The 21878-nt window shown below is 43.4% G+C and overlaps 1 protein-coding gene and 1 long non-coding RNA gene across 3 annotated transcripts in view; one reads left to right on the top strand and one right to left on the bottom strand.

The window, feature by feature from the left end:
* The window catches only part of LOC142056002 (uncharacterized), a 93815-nt gene that overhangs the window by 67562 nt on the left and 4375 nt on the right, over positions 1–21878 (top strand). The gene's annotated exons all lie outside the window — the stretch shown is intronic.
* The window catches only part of LOC142056000 (bifunctional heparan sulfate N-deacetylase/N-sulfotransferase 4), a 106822-nt gene that overhangs the window by 28443 nt on the left and 56501 nt on the right, over positions 1–21878 (bottom strand). For both annotated transcript variants that reach the window (XR_012660160.1, XM_075090120.1), the window contains exons 5-6: positions 16745–16930; positions 14919–15047 (exon numbers count right to left, since the gene is read on the bottom strand). Coding sequence is in view for 1 of the 2 variants with exons in the window: in XM_075090120.1 (XP_074946221.1) it covers positions 14919–15047; positions 16745–16930 (315 nt within the window). In the remaining variant the exon portion in view is untranslated. The remainder of the gene's footprint in view (positions 1–14918; positions 15048–16744; positions 16931–21878) is intronic.

Consider the following 21878-nt stretch of genomic DNA (forward strand, 5'->3'; position numbering starts at 1 on the left):
GAGCACAAGTGTGCTGGGGGGCGGCTGAGGGGCCTGGGGGGGTTTAGCCTGGAGAAGGGGGGGCTGAGGGGAGCCCTTCTCGCTCCCAGCAGCTGCCTGAGAGGGGCTGGAGTGAAGTGGGTGTTGGTCTGTCTTTCCAAGAAACAAGTGATAAAACAAGATGAAATGGCCTCAAGCTGCGCCAAGGGAGGCTTAGATTGGATATTAGGAAACATTTCTTCACTGAAAGGGTTACTGAGCACTGGCACAGGCTGCCCAGGGAAGTGGCTGAGTCACCATCCCTGGGGGTATTTAGAAGATGTGCAGATGTGACACTCAGGGACATGGTTTAGTGGTGGGCTGGGCAGTGTTAGGTTTACAGTTGGACTTGATCTTCAAGGTCTTTTCCAACCTAAATGATTCTATGGAAATATGTTACTCTAAAATATGGTTTCTAAGATCCAAGACGGAACAGATACGCCAACTGGGAGGGGGGGACACTGGGCACTTACAAGAAATCTCATGGCTGTTTGCTCTTCAGGACCGGTATGTCCTGTGCAGCAGACTGCCTCATCCTTGGCACTGCATGGTTTTGCTGAACCTCAGGGCCGGGTGAATGCTGGATCTAAACCTCTCATGGGGATCACAGGGAGATGGTGCTAGTTAGTGCTGCCCAGCAACTCTGAGGAGGAGGGGAAAGTGCCACGGGTCAGCCCTGCTCTTTGTGCAGAAGGGTGGGCTGGGGATGGACAAAAGCCCCACGTTTAAGGGTTGAATGTTGCAGCTGAAGAAAGGAACAGCTATCAGCTTATGTATCTTGATTTGTCTTCAGCAGCCCCAGCAGCGGGCTGTTTGGGCAGGAGGTGGGGACAGCCCTACCTGACCCTGTGGAGACAGGGAGGTGGGCAATCCCTCTCCCGGGGCGACTGCCCGCTCGTCTGCGTGAGGTTGGCTCTGCAGCGGGGGGCAGCTGACTGCATCTGCGGAGCTCCTGCTTTTATTTCTTGGCTGGCATCACATGGGTGGGAGGGTCTGCGCACAGCCAGATATGTCACAAACTCTGCTCCGCAATGCGGCGCAGGGCTATAGAGGACAAGGGACAGCTAGGCAAGGGTTGTGAGTGACATTAAAACCCACCGGTTTAATAAAGTGCTGGTTTGGATGTGGCTGAAGATATTTTGCTCGGCGTTGCACACAGGTGTGTGTGGGGAGATGACGGACGATACCTGAGTGCTCAGGCTGGAGCCGTGACCATCAGCTAGCCTGCGGGCTTTGCTGCTTCTACCCTCACCGAGTTTTCCCACTGCTTCGCCTTATTTCTGGGGAAGGGTCAGCTTTGCTCTTATTTGTGCATCCCTGCTCATAAATGCCCACTATCTGATTAAATAGTGACACGTTTTAGTAGCATGTAGATATTACACATAATCCAGGAGGGATCACTTTTTAGTGTAGATTAAATATCTTTGCAGCAAAACTAATTACTTCTCCAGAATTTCCAAAGTATCTTATGGGGCCTCTTACTTGTGGGAGTGGAAAACAGTCAGAAAACTTCTTCTTGTATGACTTTTATTTTAATGGAAATAAACAGCTCGCTCATTACTTTGAAGAAATCTATGCTTACGTTTTAAGCAACATTAAACCTGAGTTATGTAGACCCCAGAGGACATGAGGAGAAATAATTAAGAGAGAGTTTGCTCTACGCATGTGGTACCTGCGTGGCTGCGATTCCTGGGTAAGAGGAGGGGACTCTGCCTCTCAGGAGCCTGTGTAAATAGCCAGACAGCATTCAACCAGGGGAGCTGGCGGTGGCCAGGCTGCCAAACAGCTAATATCGGTGGTAATAAATATTTATGAACGCTGCAATTGAGCCAAGCTGTGTGCTTGACTCGAGTCTCTCAGCATACATGCTGTGGGTCACCTGGGAATGCTCCATCAAATTTCTCTCACCTGCAATGACCTGGGGTTAAATTTTGCCATCTCACAGCTTGGAGATGTCCCCGGGCTATTCCAGCAGGTTCTAGGGAAGGCAGTATTTCTAGGGAGGATGAAACTAGTCCTGAAGTAAACATGGGCTTTAAGGTTGGTAGAACCTGAAGAAATGAAGCGTTTGCTTTAGAACTGCGGGTCATAATGTATTGCTCGGGGGCCCGTCGGTGTTAATACCCACAAAGGAAGGGCAGTATTTCAGATCACAGTCCAATACAACAGGCAACGATGCAAGCTGCCCTGGTCGCTTCGGTCGGGCTGCAGTCAGTTCAACTGTAGCCTGACCTAGTGCCAGTGCTCGCCTTTTTTTTCCCTTTTAACTGGATCTTCAGTCCTTTTTCTTGCTATTTACCCTTTCAATCAATGAGTTAAAACATAATGCTCTGAGCCGGCTGAACTTCGGGAGGAATGTGCTCATATATCTGCTAATGGCAAATAATGGTCAAAACTATTATTAGCTTGGGTAAGAGTCCATAAATGACTGTTTCTCTTGACATTTCTCTTTACAGATGTGCTTACATAAGATCTGGTTCTATGTTTTGAATAATGGAATGAATTATGTCTGTTATCATTAATGTGGCGCTTCATCGTCTCCAGGTAGAGGAAGGTAAGGTCTCCCAGAGCACTACTGACATTCCCTGTGGAAACTACTGCCCAGGACCCCACGCAGAGCTGCAGAATAACTGTAAAACATCCAGTTTAAACTGAGACCTCATCTAAACACGGAATAAGTGTTTTCACCAGGGTACGTACTTTCAAGCTGCAGAGAAAGAAATGCCAGGCCAGTTGATGTAGACTGGAGAGATGCAGGAAATTTATCATTTGTTTTTATAACTGCTCTACTGTCATGTTGCTATTCTTGCAGTTTTATGAAGACCTGACTGTTCTGTGTTATAGAGTATTCATAAATGATGATTAATTAATCCATTTTGGTGGCTTACTCTGAGCAAACAAACCCCAGAGTTAATTTAATTCTCCACTCTTGGTTTCAGAAGAAAAAAAAATACAGCATTTTCAGTTCACTGGAGGATATAATATTCTCAAATCAGCCACTTTCCAATTAATTTTGAATGGCGAACACAGCAAGGAAATTTTGTTCTTGTCCATTTACTTCTATTAAGGATTCATTTTCAATAATCAGAGAATTCTGAGTCAGCTCATTTTTACCTTAAAGGCTTGCTCCTGACACCTTAATAAATTATCGTATGGTGTGTGCTTGAAGGTAACAGATTCTTTTTCTCTTTACCCAATAACCCTCTTGTTGACACATGGTCATTTATTACTATTTCTGCCATCGCCTAACTTGCTGGGAAGTAATTCTGATAAAGTGTCAAAATGCATGGTGTGGAGTATCAGCTTTCACAAAGGAGGAAAATGTCATGAAAGAAAGAAAGGAGATGTGTTATCCTTGAAATATTTTCTTCAAGCTCTGAGTTTCGAGCTAATTAGTTTCTAAATATGCTGCTGAAGGCAGCATATTGAGTTTCCATGGGATAATACTATCCTATGGCGACTCTTTGCAGCTGGGATAGCCATGTGGGATGAAGGAAAAAAGAATGATTTACAAAGGGGAAAGAAGATTCAGAAGCCTGAGCGAGGTTGGAGTGGATTTAATCGTGCACCTGGAGTGGGAAGATAAAAGTGGCTTCAACTTTTATGTTTGTATTATCATATTTCTATCGTTGTTATCGGTGCTTACAGGACTTCTAGTTGCAAAAGGAAGTATCTTTAGGGGAAGGGGCGATTGTGTTGTGGTTACAGGCGCTTTTGTACAGTGCTATCTTTCAAAACAAATACATTTGTATTGAACCTCAGTACGTGCTGGGGCAGGAAGGAAACAGAAGTGTTTACGATGCTGAGCTTGCATGGGGTGTAAGTATTTTTCTGAATAAAGAAGAGGTGCTACCCTCTTCCTCTGGCAAAAGCTAATGACTGCGTCCTGCAGTTGCGCTGCCTGCCCGGGCGGCTCTGGCTGGGGTGCCGCTGGGGTGGCAACCCCGTGGCCCTCTCTGCAGGGGCGAGTACTTCTCTGTGACATTCACTTAATGCGGTAAAATGATTCTTTACGTTGTCCTGGCAGGTTAATGGGCCCCTGTACAAGGAAGAATAAGGCCCAACTCTCTCTTTTTAATTTGACTTGGTATGTTTGTGACCACTGAGACAAATTCTGACGTAGCCAGTTAATAACAAGACTCCCTTTTAATTTGCTGGAATGAACATATCCCTCTTGTCGTGTTGGAGAGGGACACGCCTGTCCCTATAGGCAGTAGCCTGCTAATTATGGCTCAACGAGTATTGACGTTTTAGTAGTGGGGAGGTTGCTCGCTTCCTTTTTCCTATGCCTGAAATATGCTGAGATGCTCTATTCACAGGGCCCTTAGCAGAGCTGCATTATGAATTACTTTTGGATTGCAGCATATTTCCTACAATGCCCAAGGTTATTTTTTTATTCTTTCTACAACTATACTCAGAGAAACAAAGCAAATAAAAAGAAAAATATTATTAACGCTCAAGATGTTTCATAATAACACTCCCAAATCTCTTGTGGAAGGCATAAATTAACCCCTCTCTGCATTTACTTTTAATATTCTGAAGCAATAACGTGCGATTCTCATCTGTTGTTGTGAAGGGTGAGAGCAGGAAACGAGAACAAAATGTTCAAAGTATGGCACATGCGGGACGTGCAGAATCTAGATCCAGCAGGCTGGAAACGAACCATAACCCTTTAGTTACGGTGAGAGTTTAAAAATGTAAATGCATTTAAGTGGCCCTCGAAATTGGAAGTGTCCCATGACACCGACAAAGAATTTGCCTATCTCTGCGATGTGTGATCATGCCTTGTTCAAAGTTAGAATAATAATGTACCTTATTACGGACTGTCTGTAGCTTCTCGTGAGTTGAGTTCAAAGTTACCTTTCAATCACAAGTCTGATTTCACTCTCGACAACCAAATTCCCACAAAAGAAGCTAATCTTCCTGAAATTCATATGCCGCATTTCATCTCAGATTAAAGCTTCTTAGGGATGTTTGATTGAAGTAGGAAGAGGAGTTTAAAAAAAAGCGTTTAACTTTCCCTTTTTCTGCTACTTTACTTTTTTTAACTTTAAAAACAGCTTGATCTGTCGGTTGCAAATATGCCTTATTTTCTTGGCTTTGTGGGCAAAAACCACTTGTGCAGGTGTCTCTAGATACTATGTGGTGATGCAGGTGTAAATGTAAAGAGATATTTTTTAAAAATATATATATATAAATGCAGGAATGGCCTGTGCAAGGTCTTTATGGTGGAACTATGAAAAGCAGACAAAGAGTCTGCATTAAAACACCCTGCGAGAAGGGGAAGAGAAGAGTTAGCCCAGCCAAGTTCATGCGTGTAACAAGGAGGAAAAGGCAGGAAGAATAGGAAGAGAGAAGCATCTTGTGAATTAAGACCCTGGATGTAAGTAACAATCTGATCCTTGGTAGAGATCTTCAATTTAGTCACTCCTCTAGGCATATCTGACCTCGGTTCAGGCTACAGAGAATCTTAATTCACTGTGTTCAGCCATGACTAGGACAGAGATGGGAGCATCTTGAGGTGGCGGGGGTCTCATATTAGGTTTCACTTTCTGCAAGCTTTTCTACTGTTTGAATGTGGCCAAAGATTGGGCCATACTTTGCAAGAAACTTTGCGCTTGCGTACACGGCAGGGTCTGCAACTACTTTGGTTTCAGCGTGAATTTGGTGCTCTCTCTCGGAAGCGGGTGGTGGCAGCCGACCTGAAACGGGGCTGGAGCGGAGCAGAAGGTAGGAAGGGCACTGCAGGAAAGGGGGTGGCAGTAACAAGGGTTATCCATTAGTTTTTCAAGGTGAACAGATAACGAGAGAAACATGCACCAGACTGGCAAGTAAATCAAATTCGCGGACTACTCAACTGAGCAAGTGGGTCTTGCTGTTCTTCTCAAAGCCTGATGCACTTATTTTCACGTTAGTGCTCGATTGAGGTGCCTTTTGTGCTGTCACTTGCTGGCTTAATAAAAAGCCCTCTGGTTTAGAGAGACTTATTTTTTTTCAGAGAAATTATTCTCTCACTCTTGTTTGTCGGGGTGATAATATTTAGGGCTGTATTTATTAGCTTATCTTGGCTGTTAAATGTTTATGGCTGTTCTTTATCGTCTGTGAAGCAGGGGAGTAAAGGAGACGAACTAGAAAACAGATACTGGAAGACCTTGCGGGTGCTGAAGATGTGATATATAGAACAATTTGTAAAAGCACGCTTTAAATATGTCAGAGCATTTCTCAGGAGACTGAATGAAGGGCAACGGTCAGAGAACACGGACTGAACCCACTTAGTTTTGAGCCTGACATTTGGATGTGGAAAATCCTCCTTACATCTAAACTCCAGTGGAGTTCCCTAACTTTTCTTATGAGAAACCTAATTTTTGCTGCTGAAAGTATTTCAGTTTGGGAACTGTATGTTATGGAAGTTGTGTTGTGTGTTGGTTTTTTTTAATAATAAATTGTCATAGTTTACATTTTGCAGTAAAGCAAAGGATTTCCTCTGCTCATCCCTTTTGCTCGCCCCACCCCACGCTCCGTGTTTGTCCTTGACAGCAGACGTGACCGTGGGTGCGCCTTAGGAAATACATTGCTCTGATTGATACATCACAGCTTTTTTACCAAAACTCTCTTTCTAAAGAAGGTACCTTAATGCAGGTTGATTTTAATGCCAGTTAACTTGCCTTTCTCTACCGAGTAGGTCAAAGACAGAAGTGCATGTAAAGTTGGTTGGCATTTGATAGGAAGGTATTTAAAAAAAAAAGGGGGGGGGGGGGGGGGGGGCAAAGAAAAGGAATATGGGGCAGCACTGGTGAAGGGAACAAAGAGGAAGGGGGTTGTTTTACAAATATATTCTGGGAATAGATGAAGTTATTCTAAAGGGCGATTAAGCTGAGTAAATAATGAGCAGTAGAATTTAAAAAAAATGCTGAAAATGGCTAAAATGTTGAACTCCTTGAAATGCCATACATGTTTTTATAGTTATGTAACCCAATGAAGGAAACATTTAAAAAAAAAAATCATTGAAAGCAACTCAAAGCACTGCAAAAAGGTTTAAAGAATTGGCAAGGTTGAGGAAGACAGAAAAGGGTATGATGCGGTTCGAAATGGTTTAAAAAGAAAATAAAAGGTCTGAGGCTGACTTTGTTTTTCTGTTGGAGTGGAAATGCTGCGCACCTGCAGAAATCCTAAATAGTTTTTCCACAAGGGAGAGGGTTGCTACAATGCTGGTCAGAGCCAGAGGATTTTCTATCAGACTTACATAGCTGGGTGGTATTCTTGTCTGATGCTCTTTGGTGTTAAATTCCTGGCTCTGAAACTATGTCTCGAGGAATGATGTACTTTCTTGAGTAGTGACATCCTTTCTTGTTTTAAGGTGTAACTACAATTCATACAGATATCCATGCTGTCGCAGCACAGCGGTTACAATCTTAGTCTTGCAAAAAGGTTTATTTTACTATCAAAATTAGATTAGGCACAAAAGTAGTGGCTTTGTAAATCCCTTTTTACATTTTTTTATTGGTTTTAGATGTCTTTTTTTTTTTCTTTTATCTCTTCCCTTGCTTATTTCTACTGACTGTGGTGGTTTTGCTGCTTTATTTTCGCCACTGACACGGAAGTGCTGACGATAGAACTTTTAGGAGTCCTGTCCTAATTAGGATTTAGTGAATAACTGACTTTTGATGAGGTTTGTCAAACCACAGAGTAAATAACATCGATGGTGACATGACACTGAATGAACATCTAGCTTTGGTCTGGCAAGGGAGAAAAAAAAAATACTTCTGTCGAATGTTTCATTGTTTTTCTTGTCTCAAATAGGAAAGGAAGACTCCAAGAGCACAGTAATGTCTCGTCTGTCCCAAACTCTATTTCTTATTTGTAAATACACCTGAAGCTCCTTCTTTCTGTTCTAAGCCTCCAAATGAATGAAACCCTTCAAAGAGGAACCATACTGATACATTTTGAAAGAGTTGTGCTATTTAGGGTCATTTCAAACCCAGTCTGTTCGCTGAGCCTTTTCCCACTAACTTTAATGAGCTTTGCTTTGAAGTGTTTATGCAAAGAATAAGCACCCCAAACTCTAGGCTTGAGCAGCCTTCCGCATTAGCTGGATCCTGGAAAGGTCTGGCTGGGATTCTTGTCACCCTCATTAAAACTCGAAGGAAAGTTGGTTTGATTTCTGTCTGTCTGGGTGGAATTTATCCCTCGTCTGCATACTACTAAATCATCTCTGCCAGACATGACTCATCTTTGGGATTCATAAATTAGAAAGTGAAAATATCTCTTTGAGCCACAGAGTATTCAGTAGAAGCCATTTAAAAAACTCTATTGGAAGATCCCCTTGACAGTCTCTCTGCAAACTCTTTATCCTAATGCAATGTCACTTGGGCATTTTCTCATCTAACCACCTACGTGGTATTGCTTCATGGAAGTACAAACATTTTTGGTATTTGAGCTTAATAGTTATTTGTAAGACGTTTGCTGAAATTGCTGACTCCAACCTGAGTAATGGATAGGGTTTCAGTGAACCCTTTGCTTGTCAAGGCTCAGGAGGGGAGAAAAGAGAATTTGCCAGTCGCCTTCATCGGTGGCGTGTTTTAAAGTTCAGAAAGGCTAGCAGATAGTCCTTGCCTTTTTCAAGATTTAGTTGCAGGCTCCTTACCTCATGCAAGAACTTCATTATCGCCCACCTGCTCCCTGCTGCGACCGCTTTGTGAACTTCCCACATGTGAAGTACATGGCATATGTGCTCACAGAAGTGGTAGTGTTGCAGTGTGCTGCAATGTCAATGTTACTGCTCGCCATTAGCATTGAGAGAGTTGCAATCTGACCCTAAGAGAGTTGTAAATAAATTCTTCCTATCTGACACATTATTCCTATTTAGTTAATTTGCTTCCCCACATTTAATTATTCTTGAAATGTGCTTCAGTAATCAAACTAATTGAAAAATGTATAATCAAAACTTGATTATTTTTTTTTCAGTTGTGTTCCTACTTGTGCTTGTTTGGGGGGATGGGGTAAGAGGTTATAAATGGATGTCGTAACAGCCTAAAGAAACACGAACATCTCTGTGCTGTCTTTTACAACCCATCTTCGCTGCTGAAATCCCATTAAAAACACCACTACAAATCAAGTCACTGCTCTGTGCCTGGAAACCCTGGTCTACATCATCCAGGCGAGGCATTTTCCTGAGCAAAGCAGGGTTGTGGTGCAGATGCCATGCCCGTGCAATGAAAAGAACCATGATCTATTACTTGTTTTTTAACTCTGGGGGCTGTTTCGGTTAGATGTGATTGACCTGTTCAGTGCCTCGATGCCAACAAAGAGAGAGCATTAGGTCAGTGGTTATAGGGTGGAAAAGCAGGCAGTCGTCCTCCTGGAAGTTGCTGTTGATGCTGACTTTGGTTCTGTTGTGCTTGGGCTGCTATTTGTGCTAAAGTTTATTTGTCCACTTATCCTGCATCTGAGGGATGGATCTCTTCAGAACAGCTTGTGTCACCACTTATTCGCAGACTTTCAGGTTTCTTTTTCTTTTCCCTGACATCTTAAGCTAGAAGGCCAGAAACAGCTGACTTTCGGTTTGGTTTTAGACAGCTAAATAGCTGTAATCCACAGCAAAAGGTGGTGGTGTGCTGATTTTAATCAAGGCACTATGATTATTTCTAAAATTTGAAAGTCTGAAAAAAATAGTCTTGAAGTGCATGTGTGTGGGAAACCTGTAATAATTCTATTTACCAGAAAGTATGGGTTTTCACTTCTGGAAGCCTTGCCTCAGAGTAACTGTGGGCATGAACTGAGCTATTCTCAGCTGTGCTCCTGTCCTCCCTAACTAGTGAATATATATGGTACCGGTTGGTGTAAAGGGGCAACTGCTGGACTAGTGAGATGGAGCAAGGAAGCTGGTGAATCGAGCAAGGAAGCTGGGGCTGGCTGGTGAAGGGAAAGAGGGGCCAAATTGCGCAGCACCTCTTTGCGCTGTTTTAGCTAGTGTTGCGAGTCTACTTAATAAGCAACAGATTCACCTACATGTCTCTTCAACAAGGCAAACTGAAAGTGAGAGGAGTTTTTTGCTTTAGAGCTCCAACAGCTTTGGTCATTTCCGTGCAGTGGTAAGGGATGCCTTGCAGCAGTGATGTTTTGTGTGTTGGTGGGGGTATGAGATGTGGAGTGTGCTACTCCTCCGTATCCACTCGTGGAGTAAGCTCGTGCCCTCATTGCTGCCACCACATAGCGTTTCTGCACACGTGGCTCAAAAATATAGGAATGGTTTTGTCTCTTAAGTGTCTGAAATGGTGTGAGAACTATGTTATTGCTTTAGAGGGATGTTTTTATCCACGACACCAGTAATGTGTGTTGCACACCCAAGGACATAGAGCAAAACAGTGGGAAGATGTGAGGATTCAAAGCCACCTGGGAATGGCGTTGGAGGTCTGCAGAGAGCCAAAGCCAATGCAGCCTTGTCCGGACTGGCTTTTGGGAACAGCGCCTAAAGCAAACCATCCTCAAAACCTGGGTCCACAGTATTGATTTGGAGGAATCTAGGTAGCCACCTCCAAAAGAGAAGCCAGGAGCAAACAGACACTCGTGCAATGTGTGGGAGACCTGCCATTACCATAGCTACTTTGGGAAGGTGTCATTGAACTGCCCAGCTTGCTTTATTTTTGGTTTTAAAAGTGTACTAGCAATTATTGATGGGTTGTTTTGTTTTCATACAGAAATCATTTAGATTTTCAAGTGTCTAAAGCCAAAATGTTGTTCTATAGCACGTGTAACTTGGAATTGCTGCCCAACTATTGTTAGGCTCATCTACAGAAACATACTGTTGTAAAAACTGGCAAAGGGAACAAAAAAAAAAACCCCACAGAAATGAGACGGGCACGCAATGACCACAAACTTGCTCAGAAATCCTCTTCAAACTTCTAGCCTACTTGGTGATCAAGAAGGCACCTTGTAAAATGATAAAAAAAAATATTATTCTCTGCTGTAGTTGTAGAAACCAGATGTAAAAACATATATTCCTTTTTTATTTGTTTGGGGTTTTTTTTTGTCCCCCTGTGCTTTTCAGACCAGGGAAGGGCGGTGAACGACACCATGCACCGCAGGGCAGATAACTAGCTACATAAGGAGATTTCGAACCTGGTCTTGAACTCTGGAATATGATCTTTTATGGTAATAACATACATAATTTGTATGTAACTTCAGTTGTCATGGTAGCCTGGCCGTGCTGTGAGAACGCACACAGATACCTTCTCTTTCCGCAAGCAGAAACGGTTTCATACCATCTTCACCCTCCAGAAGAGCGCACCGCCCATGCGGAGGGGCTCCCTTTTCCCCTTGCTGTATGCACGTCGCACACACTAACGCTGGTGGCAATTGCACGCACCCGCTTGAGGCCAGAGCCCCGTGAGCAGGAGACTTGTGCAACCACGTGGAAGGAGGAGCTACTCTATTTCTGCAGATCTCTTCCACAGGAGGAAAGAGTCTGGCAGGTGTTTTTGAAGAGCAAAGGAAAAATATTTTTAAACCATGTCAATAATGCACAAATAAACAATGGTACGGGCAATCCCCTTTTTTGTAAAACTTGAAATAGGATAACTGCAATGCTAGGGGGGACTGTGCGCTCTCATTAGGATTTTATTTAATGGATGTGGTTACTATCCATGGACTACATTAGGCATCTCATGCAATAGGACTCAACGACAAAATTTTAAATTATGGCTTTGAAAAAGCCTGTACATTCCCAACAGTTGTTCTTTTCCATAATCCATTTGGAGAGCACATGCTGGTTGACGCTGTACTGCTTGTGGTGAACCCCTGAACTGTGCTCTTGGTAAAGCCCTGAACCGCACACGTTGATATCCAAATACTAAGGAAGCATATTAATGAGCAGAGGTGTGTGAAAAGCTTCTAGGATATAAGGTGGGAAGTCTCTTGTGGCTACTCCAGTGTGCACTGCTGCCAGATTGGAGAGCACGTCACATTCAAAGCATATTTTTTTTTAATTCAGCTGAATTTGCCATTGGCCAGCGGAACAGGTGCTCTGTTGATCCTTTTTTGAAGATAAAATAGATTTTTTTTTTAAACACTAATCTGTAAATTTTTAAAAATTCGCTACCAAAACACTATACCTCCTCTTACAGTGAATAAAAGAAAGGTCTTCCCATTTGTTCATTTGTGTGCTGTCCAAAATTGGCTTTTAAAAAAAGAAAAAGTGTGTATGATTATAGATGATTTTTGTTTCCTTCTGAGATAAGGTTAGATTTTGCTTTTACTGTTGTCAGGCAGTGCATATTTCATAGGATAGTGTACCAACCTCGCTTGAATGATGGTGGGGTCTTGTGGTATATCTTACCTCAGCTCGCACATGATTAAATTATATTTCTTCCTGTCTGAATAAGCACTTATATTGGAACAGATTCATACTTAACTCAGAGTTAGGGAAGTGCATGTCAGTATTTCACTTGTGTCGCTTAGCTCAGTAAAATATCAGTTTTGATGAGGTAAAGATAGAAAAATCATAAAAGTGGGAAAGGGGAATGGAACATTAACAGTACAGAAAAGCTGTTCTTTTCAAATACCACCCAATAATATGGCACTCAAGTTATTGGATCATAGCTTGGTCAAAACAGTGACTTCATGTACTGAAGAAAATTTTTTTCCCCTCACCCTTTCTTTGGAAGATGATCATCTAACTCTGTCATGAACATCACAGATGCGTCGTTAAATCTGGGATGCTTTGCCTGCCATTACATACTGCCTTCCTAGGAAGGGTCCTGTGCCTGCTGCATCACTCCTGAAACCAAAGGCAGTCAGCAGAACTGCGTCTCTCAAGTGTGCTTTGTGGTCAGCAGGGCAGGAAGAACACCCGTCTGTGCTGCAGGACCCGCCGAGGGAGGGGTTTGGCCCTTTCCTGGGGGAAGCCTTTGGACCCGGCTGGGGGAAACCTCCTGCAGGGGTGGCCCAAGCAGATGGGGGTGTTGGACCTCCCAGAGGGAAGATGCTCCAGCACCTCTGAGGTTGGTCCTGCTTGGGATATGCCTGGAAAGACCGAAAGACCAGGCTAGTGAATTATGGATAGTGTAATAAATGGTGGCATAGGCCTATCTGACTTTATTCAGACTTCAATAATAGCCTTTAAAATAATTTTTAGACTAATTGAAGAGCTACACTTCCCCGTAGCCTCAGCCTGTCTTTGGAAGGAACATTTGGACGCAATCATTTAAAAGATCAAAAGGCTTGAAGTTTCTAAGGAGCAACGGTGAGCTTGTGGCTCCTTTCTTATTTACTTGTCAGTAAGAAAGAAAAACCTGAAATTAGGGAAAAGGCAAGTTGTAAAAGAGGAAGCCAGGGTGGCCTGAGCGTGCTCACAAGCTTGGACACGGAATCGGTGATGGACCAAGGAATCGGGGGGGCTATTCTAAGCATCTCTTGTGGAGTAAGGACATACTCTGCTACAGGTGGCTGCACCGCCTAAATCTGAGGGAATCTTCAGATAAGCGAAAGATGCAGAGGTATTGATCAAAGTACGGTAAAGCTAAGGGTAAATTCCAGCAGCACCCCAAGGTGGTGATGAGCCAAGTTACACTTAAGAAAACAATGGGAAGAAAAGCCAGCCTGAGAGAAATGCAGGTCATGGAGAGATGGGATAAAGAACAGGGATGGTTTTTATTCTCACGTTGGTGTCACATGTATGCTACAGGAAAAATCCTAATAGAAATGTCCCATTTCTTTAAGCCCACTGAATCTTTGACTCAGTTGCCAGCTTAGCTTCCCAGCCAAAATTTCCTCCTAATTATGTAATACCAAAGCCTATATTTAGGTCTCTAAATAAAAGCACCCTGGATTTGAGAGTTAGCTCAACCTGAGGTTTCTTTAACTCTGCAGAGAAGTCAGTTTAAACCCACTAAAATGTAGGCCACCTGGCAAGACACAACACATTTATCTTGTGAGTAGTATAGCTTGTTTGGGTGGAACAGGAAGAAGGGAGGACAATGACAAAAAAAATAATTGATATATGAATATTTTATTTTGTCCTTGTCCTTCCTCGTTCCATTCCTAGGCTGCTGTCTTAAATGGCACCAGGCCAGAGAACTGTGACTTCAAAATATAGCGTTTGCAGTCAGGTAGCTTCCCTCCTTGATCCTTGGAAAGCCCAATTGCACCTATGCGCCCACGTACACCGTGTTGTCGCGCGCACGTTAGCACAGCGCATTTCAGAGCGTGTTAGTGGCTGAGGCAGCACTGTGTGATAGCTCTGCAAATCATCCTTAAAATCTGTGGCACTTTTGGTTAAACCATATACGTGTGTGTTTATACATATGTAGGTGGGGGGGGGGGGGTGTGTGAATGTATAGTTTATGGTTCACGTAATGTTGACACAGAAAAAGAAACGCAGCACTAAGCAAAGCAAAAATGTTCGTTAGCAGGCCACGTACTGCTTGGGGTAATTTTTAGCTGCACAAAACCTATTCTTAAGAGGTGGGGGAATTATATCAGCCTGAGCCCTGGGATTTACATCGAGCTGTATCAGGAGTGCCTGAGAAGCCGAGCTTACGGAAAAAAGGAAAAACTGAATAAGATCAGTTTTCTCTACCCTCCCTTGTTTCTTTCAGTCTCAGTTAGACAAGTCAGTGCACTTTTCTCTCACAGGGACCCAGCTTCAGGTTGGGAAACACTATGGAGGTGAAATGAATGCATTTTCCAGTAACGTGTTGCATACAGTTGGAGTTAGAAATTAGCAGAAGGCATTTTGCTCCGTTCCTCTTAAACTGCTTGTTGCCCTTGAGCAAATGGTCTTGATTTTTATTTCCCAAACAAGATCAAGAGGAAACAGATCTCCTTCCCTTCCTGCTTCCCTTCCTCCCTCCCTCCTCGCCATTAGTCAGCATGTCCGAAAAACAGCGAAAGAAGGTACCTACGGGATTCAGGAGAATGGTGAGGAAGAGTTCACCTCCTCGGATACTTTTGTCCAGCTCTTGAGGGCCCCCAGGATATTCCTTGTAAAAAATAGTATGAGTGAAAAGGCCACAGGTCTGTCGAGGGAGCACCTGAGAACAAAAGAACAGCACCGTTGTGACATTAGCGTCTTCCTGCAAACTCACCCTGGCATAGCCACCCGAATCCCTCCAGCAACTCAAAGAAACACAACTGCAACCCCTTCTGCCTCTGTGCTCCGGCGTGTTTGTTTATGGGCTCCCTTGTGCCTTCTGTACTCTCGTGGTAAGCAAGCACGGTCCTGCAGATGTGGAGGTTTCCAGACACCAGCTCTGAAAAGCTGCGGCACACGTGTGCTGAGCTTTCATGCAGACGGTTTCATTCAGCTCATACACTCGTTAGGAGTGTTTCCTGGCCTTTGGAAGAGGAAGAAAACAAAAAGCCAAACCTCTCTTCCCCTTAGCAAGGTTAGTTTATTAGCCGATAAATAGTGTTTCCTGGCCGTCTCGGCTATCCCAGGCAATTCATCTTACTGTTCTTGAGACATTGAACTGAATTTGTAGTCAAGGCTGCGAACCGCAAAAGACCTGTTGCTTCATACTTTTCTCAGTCTTGAAAACCACGCTGACCCCCCCTCATTCCTGTTTGTGAAATGTGTAGGGGACTGGTGGGATGCTCGCGTGAGGCCGGCCGGAGGGCAGATCCCGTTCCTAAATCGAGAGGCTGTGTGTCAGAAACAGCCAGCTAGCGGGTGTGGGAAGACAAACTCGTCTTGGAGAACCGGATGGTTTAGTTACATTATTATTTAGGTACTATCGAAGGGCCCTGGTAAAGTAAAGACAACACCTGTCAGGGCTTTATGGGTATTGCCTAACCCATGCAGAGACGTAATTCACTTGGGGAAGGCCTTTCGTTTCCCTGCAGTCAGTGTTTTCGCTTTTCTACTCAGTTAAAACAGCAAATAAACCCTACATTCAGCAGAGCATTTTGATACGTGTGTAAATGCTGAATTTGAGTCTATTCCAATAGTAATTGGACTCTGTGCAGTGACATCGGGGTTTTGATGGAGATGTTCCTTCTGTCTTGTTCAGGGGGCCACAATTTTGACTTCTATGCATAGGCAATATTCAAGTCAGCTGGGACTTTAAAGCATCCCGGGGCCTGCCCTTGAAACATTTCTACCTTCACTTGCGCATGTTCCGTTTTTGTGTTTCACCTGTCCATAGGCTTGCAGCTGGCTGGTGAGACAGGCCAAATTGTTCTAAACGTTTTCCCGCCCTTGGGCAATGGCAGCGTGCATGCGAGGAACCCTCTCCCTCCTCGCACTAATGCGTGGTCTGGAAGATTTGGGCGTGTGTCCGGTCCCTGGCGCTGGGAGCTTCGGAAGCGAAGCTCAGAACAAAACCCCAGCCTGAGAAGTGTCATACTTGCTGGAGGAGATTAGTTACACCTGCTCACCTTCCCAGGTGGTGGATTCCTAATCCTTTCATGCATAAAGATGAACCAGAGTTTGAAACATAGGTCTTAGGCAGTTTAATGAATTTCAAAGTATGCATTTATAACTCGGTTGATAGTTGGTGGGACTAGAAGTACATTTAGTTTCTGAGGATTACGTTTGCAGTTGCCTAAGTTCGTGTGACTTTTTATTTTTTAACTGGCTGCATAACAAATGCACTATTTTGGCATCCTTACAAATCCTCGGTCACAGAGAATTTTAATGATTGCTGTAAAACTTGAAGCATTTGGTAAAAATAGCATACTCTGAGTCACTTAAAGTACTATTGCTATGAAGCATGGAAATGCAGTGTACCATGATGCCATTGTGGATGAAGCCCCGTCTGTACCGTGCAGGCTTCAGGTGTGGGTATTCTTCTGTGCTGGTCACTCGGATGTGCCAGACCTTCTTCCAGGCCTCATACAGCTGGATGTGAACCGGATAGACCCCGGAGTGGTGCGGAGCCACCGCGTACCCCATGCCAGTCGGTATGCCGTGCTCCTGCAACACAGCAGAGGGAGGAATATATTTAGGAGCAGAAAAAGAACATGTGATCATTCAAAGCTCCCTCTTCCTGCAGGCAGCAGCACCGGAGAAGCTGGTGTCCTTGGCCAGACTTGTATCTATTTGTAGGTAGCACAAGCTAGAGATGGGAGGGAGGTGAGGGGAACTGGAATTGCAGTTTGATAACTGCAGAGTGATAAATAACCTTGGATTATGTTGCGTTACTGTTACATGGAATAGATTTGCCTGTCTCTTCATTACATATTGCGTGTATTTTAATGTGCATCCTACCCGTTTGGTTCTTCTTAAAGGTAATCCGGTAAACTGATGCTGCTTATTTACTAAGCTATCAAACAGCATTAGGGCAGTAAAGAGATGGAAAAAAAAATTGTTGCAGTGACACATGTGGGATTTTTTGTTTCCTATTTCTGGAGTAAAAGCAAGATTCCTTCCTGATCTAAAAAACTAACTGAATAAATATCCCCCATAGCTTTTGAATCTGCTTATATTTTTTTCCGTGGTATTAAGGTAGTAGCAAAAAAAGCTGGACTTTAATGGGCATCTTTTTCATTTCATAAATATTTATTTAGTTCCATTTCTATGAGGAAATACATGCATTTTCATTACTACAATCCATAGGTTATCTTGAAAATATCTACCGGTGACACAATGAGGGAGTTAATGCGCAGGGAGAAGGAATTAAGGAAGAAGCTTAACTGCGAGCGCGCTGGGCATGTTCCCTTCACTCCTGATGCTCTCTTGCCTTTGTTCTGCGCCTCATCCCTCCCGCTCCCAACTTAGCGTGGGCTGTCTGCAAACCCCATCTGATGACAAGGCCTGGTAACCACGTCTATAGACCAGGATATATTTAAAAGAGAGCAAATTATTTGAAGTGTAAGCCATACATGTGAAAATGAGGTAATTAGTTTCATTGGTCTGAGTGACTATTCAGAAATGCATCCTGCGTTTATCATCAGCTACTGGCAGAAAGAAAGGCTGTGCTCTGCCTCTTCTCCTGCTGAGGCTCATCTCTAGCAGGCCCACTAAAAGCCCTTTTCAACTCTCCCGTGGCATCTCCAGGTTGCAGGGTGTCCTGCTGCTGTGGCTCTCGCCGGGTCCCTTCCCGCCCTCCGGGTGGTTACTGGATTAATTTTACTCCCGGTACTGCAGGATACATCAGCTGTTTTCTGTTCACATAAAATTGATGTTCAAAGGGAAATGGCTAAAATGTGAGATGATGATTTTTTTTTTTTTGTCCTCCCTTTTGCCCGCATTATCCAAGAACCGTTGATTACTTTAATTCCAGGAACAGCAGGTTCTGCTGGGCATCTTCAAGTACGTTGCAAAGAAAGGCTTTTAGTTCACTGACAAAAATTAAGTTAAATCTGTGGGGAGCACTTGTTCATACATCCCATAATGCAGCCACTTAAAACTATCCATTCCTTTTTGGTAAAGATCTTACGTTACTGACTGATCTTGGAGGAAAAAAAGGAACCCGTACTCACTCTTCCGTAATTTACTGAGTGCAAGATGTAATTTCTGCTTATTAATGTTGTTACCTACCCGAAAGGCATGAGTCAGTTTAAGGGTGAAATGAGGAATAGCACTATAATGAGAAGCGTTAAATCATTCCTTTCTCTGTTTTTTTTTTTTTTTTTTGCCATGAGCATGTATAAAGGAAAAAAGCTAGATCTAAAGGGTTCCAAAAAATCTGGCCATCTATTACTCTCCCTGAGTAGCCTGTGATGCTCACTCTGTCAAATACACTGTGTTAACTTAAATGCACTGTATTAGCTTGAATCTACAAACCTTCACCAGCCCTGTGTTAGGGGATATACAGACACGTAAATGCAAGGCAAATGTGTCCCGAGCTAGATAATGAACGCTGCTCTGAATGATCTGTCCAAAAGTAGGTATCTGGATGAATACATGCAAAATCCTGTTTATCTACTTACTATTTGCTGCTGGTATTGCCATAGCAACAGAATGGAGAAATGGTAATCTGCCACTCACAAATAAAGGAAGGCAGCTCTTCATAAGTTCTCAATGTAAAAAGCTAATTAGCCTCTGAATGAAACCTGCGCACTACATAGTTCATCGCACAAACGTGTGTCAGTCACCCGATACGACTTCGAGAAGAAACTACTAACAAATAATCAGATGTTGCTTGGTCAGTTCCACGTTCAGTTTACGTGGGTAAATTAAATACCGTTTGTCTTCCTTTAGTGATTTCTGTAGCTCTGCTTCCTCTCTTCCTCTCACGTTGTTAGGAAATTTTGTCTGGGACTGGGAACTAATGTGTCAGAGGAGGAGTATACATTTGAATCTAGGCTATTCGGCAAAATGGGAGGTGCCTGTAGTGAGTATATTTTCTTATATATTCTAAGGAACGATTTCCCACAGGATATTACTGGGTTATTTTTACATTGAAGACATCTGCTGACTTTTTCTTTTTTCAAGGACTGGGTGTGTTTGTCTAGTTTGGAAAACTTTTGGTCCTTTTTGGCACTGAGAGCAGAGCGTTATGTTCCTTTGCACGCTTAAGCTGGGACCCCAGAGCCGTTAGTTTTGGACAGGTTAGATTTGTGTTCCTATTTTACTTGTGCATTAGGAGACTTTAAATTCTAATGGCGGTGTAAGCTGAAGCTGCAGCATTGATGAGTTCAATATTAAAGAGGAATCACTTATAACCTGCGAGACTGGGGGAGGGCGATTAAGAGTTGTTGCATTTTTGGCAGAGAACTCCCCACGCTGTCGCTGCTTCCCGTGCATTGGTTTGCGTCGTGGAGCGATCTGGGAGCACGCAGCCTACTTTGTTTTAAGGGCTAGACCAGACTGGAGGGTGCTCTCCAGGAGCGCACCTCGTGTCCTCCAGGCACCAGTGAGCACATGATATGCGGATCAGACCGCTACCGGCTCAAAACAACCCTCTCTCTGATGCGGGCGTGTGGCCGGCACGTGGCCAGCAGCAGCCGCTTCACGCGGCAGAGCCCAGGGAGTCGCTGTCTCATGCCCGTGCTGATGCGCCTGAGCCGGAGCGACGGGAACTGGAAACTCATCGTCCTGCCAATGCAGCCTGGCTCCTCTGGGCACCCGCCAAAGTTACCCTGCCCAGAGCCCCTGCATAGGACAGGTACTTTTACGGGTGATCTGAAAGGCTGAGAAAATTTGCCGAGGCTGCTTATCTCTCCCAATTATCACCTTCATTCAAGCAAGTGAAGGTTTGCTTGAAACTCCTAACCTCTTTTGACCTTCCTATTTGTACAGAAACGAGCTGTGTTTGTCACTAGTCGGCACGTGCTGTGTGTGCTTATTCTGCGTTTGCAAGAAACCCCTCTGCTAAGGAAAGGGCAGGTAACGCAGAAGGAGCACTGCTCTCCAGAAGAAGGTATATCCTCAACAGGTCAGTCTGCATTCCTAAGGCAGTTTTTCTGTGAGCAGGTGATGGAAATCTGAATAACAAACAGCATCTGGAAGATTTCTATCTATTGATTTTTAATCTTAATTATTGATTTTATAATAAAAAAATTAAGATCTCTCTAATATTTATATCAGCAGGATCTTGTCTGATGGAACCCCCCGGTTTTTGGTTGCACCAACTATTACATGTCTGTGTTAAAATGCAGTAAGAAAAAAAAAATAAGGAACAAAACCTTAAACTGTTATAAGACAACTGGTGTTCTGGATCTTAAAGATCACTGCTGGTTTGTTTTCCATCTAGTATTTTTATGTCTAGTATTGGCCATTGTCAGAGAAAGAATAAAAAAGCAACCTTGTAATTTGTTAAATCTTATGTCTACTGTAGATCTTCTCACACAGTCAATTGAACTGCGGCATTCCCTTTGGTGTGAAGACTTTTATTGGATGAAAAATCTAACTCATCTAAATTCATCCAATCTAAACTCAGGGCATGGCTTAGGAGCCATGGTAGTGTTGGGTTGACGGTTGGACTTGATGATCCTAGAGGTCTTTTCAACCTTAATGATTCTATGTAAAAGTTAACAACACACCTTCAGATAAGTTTGTTAAACTTTTTGACTTTGTCCAACAGTAGGTAGTAGAGTAAAAGTAGTACTTTTTTTTGAGATGTTACCATCCAAAGTTAAGATTTACATAAGCTTTGGATATTTCTAGTACTGGGATATATTTCTAATATTGCTGCTCACGGGTGAGATTTCCTATAAAAGATTAAATGTTACTATGTCAGTTTAAAATACTTAGTAGAGTTTCTCTTATTTGGTAAGCGAATTTGCTACTTTCTTGCTTGGCAGCAGTCACAAAAACGTTGTGTTGTATTTTATCCTTTACGGAACCACGGTTTTGTTCTCAAGGTTTACATTGCCAGGTAATTTTTATTGATTAAATATCTCCGCTTTCAATTACTTTTAGTTCAATTCTCAACTTTTAAAATCCGTTTAAAAGCTCTGGCTACACAAGATGGTTCAGCAAATGAGAGGTGATTGCTATCGGGATATGGGGGCTTTGTGTGTTGGTATTTGCTTTCACCTTTGTTTTTTCATCTCCGGGGTGTGCTTCCTTGCCTTGTGGCTGTACAATGCGCCAAGCAGAGAGTACAAGGGGTCTTAATGAAGCGGGTTTTCTGGTGTTGGCGTCAGATCCGGGATTGACAGGGATGTGGGAAAAGCCAGCTTTTGACCAGTCTTACAGAGGAGCCTCCCAGATACCACCACAGCTCCTGCTCTAGGCATGCTTTGCACTGTAGCAGGCTACCAAGAAGCAGAGAAGATGTTGGGATTTAAGATGTTAGGTTTCTGAGGATGTGAAATACGGAAAAGCAGCCTAGCGCTGAGGAAGCTACGCGTGACTAGGAAACATGCCGATTCTGTGTGCACGTGGTACCAAATAAAACCGAGAAAGTGGAGGCGGTCTTAGAGATGTGCTGACAAAGCATACGCCTGAGCTGGACAAAAGCACTAACGAAGAT

This window comes from Phalacrocorax aristotelis, chromosome 4 (assembly GCF_949628215.1).
Source record: "Phalacrocorax aristotelis chromosome 4, bGulAri2.1, whole genome shotgun sequence".
NCBI classification, from domain to species: domain Eukaryota; kingdom Metazoa; phylum Chordata; class Aves; order Suliformes; family Phalacrocoracidae; genus Phalacrocorax; species Phalacrocorax aristotelis.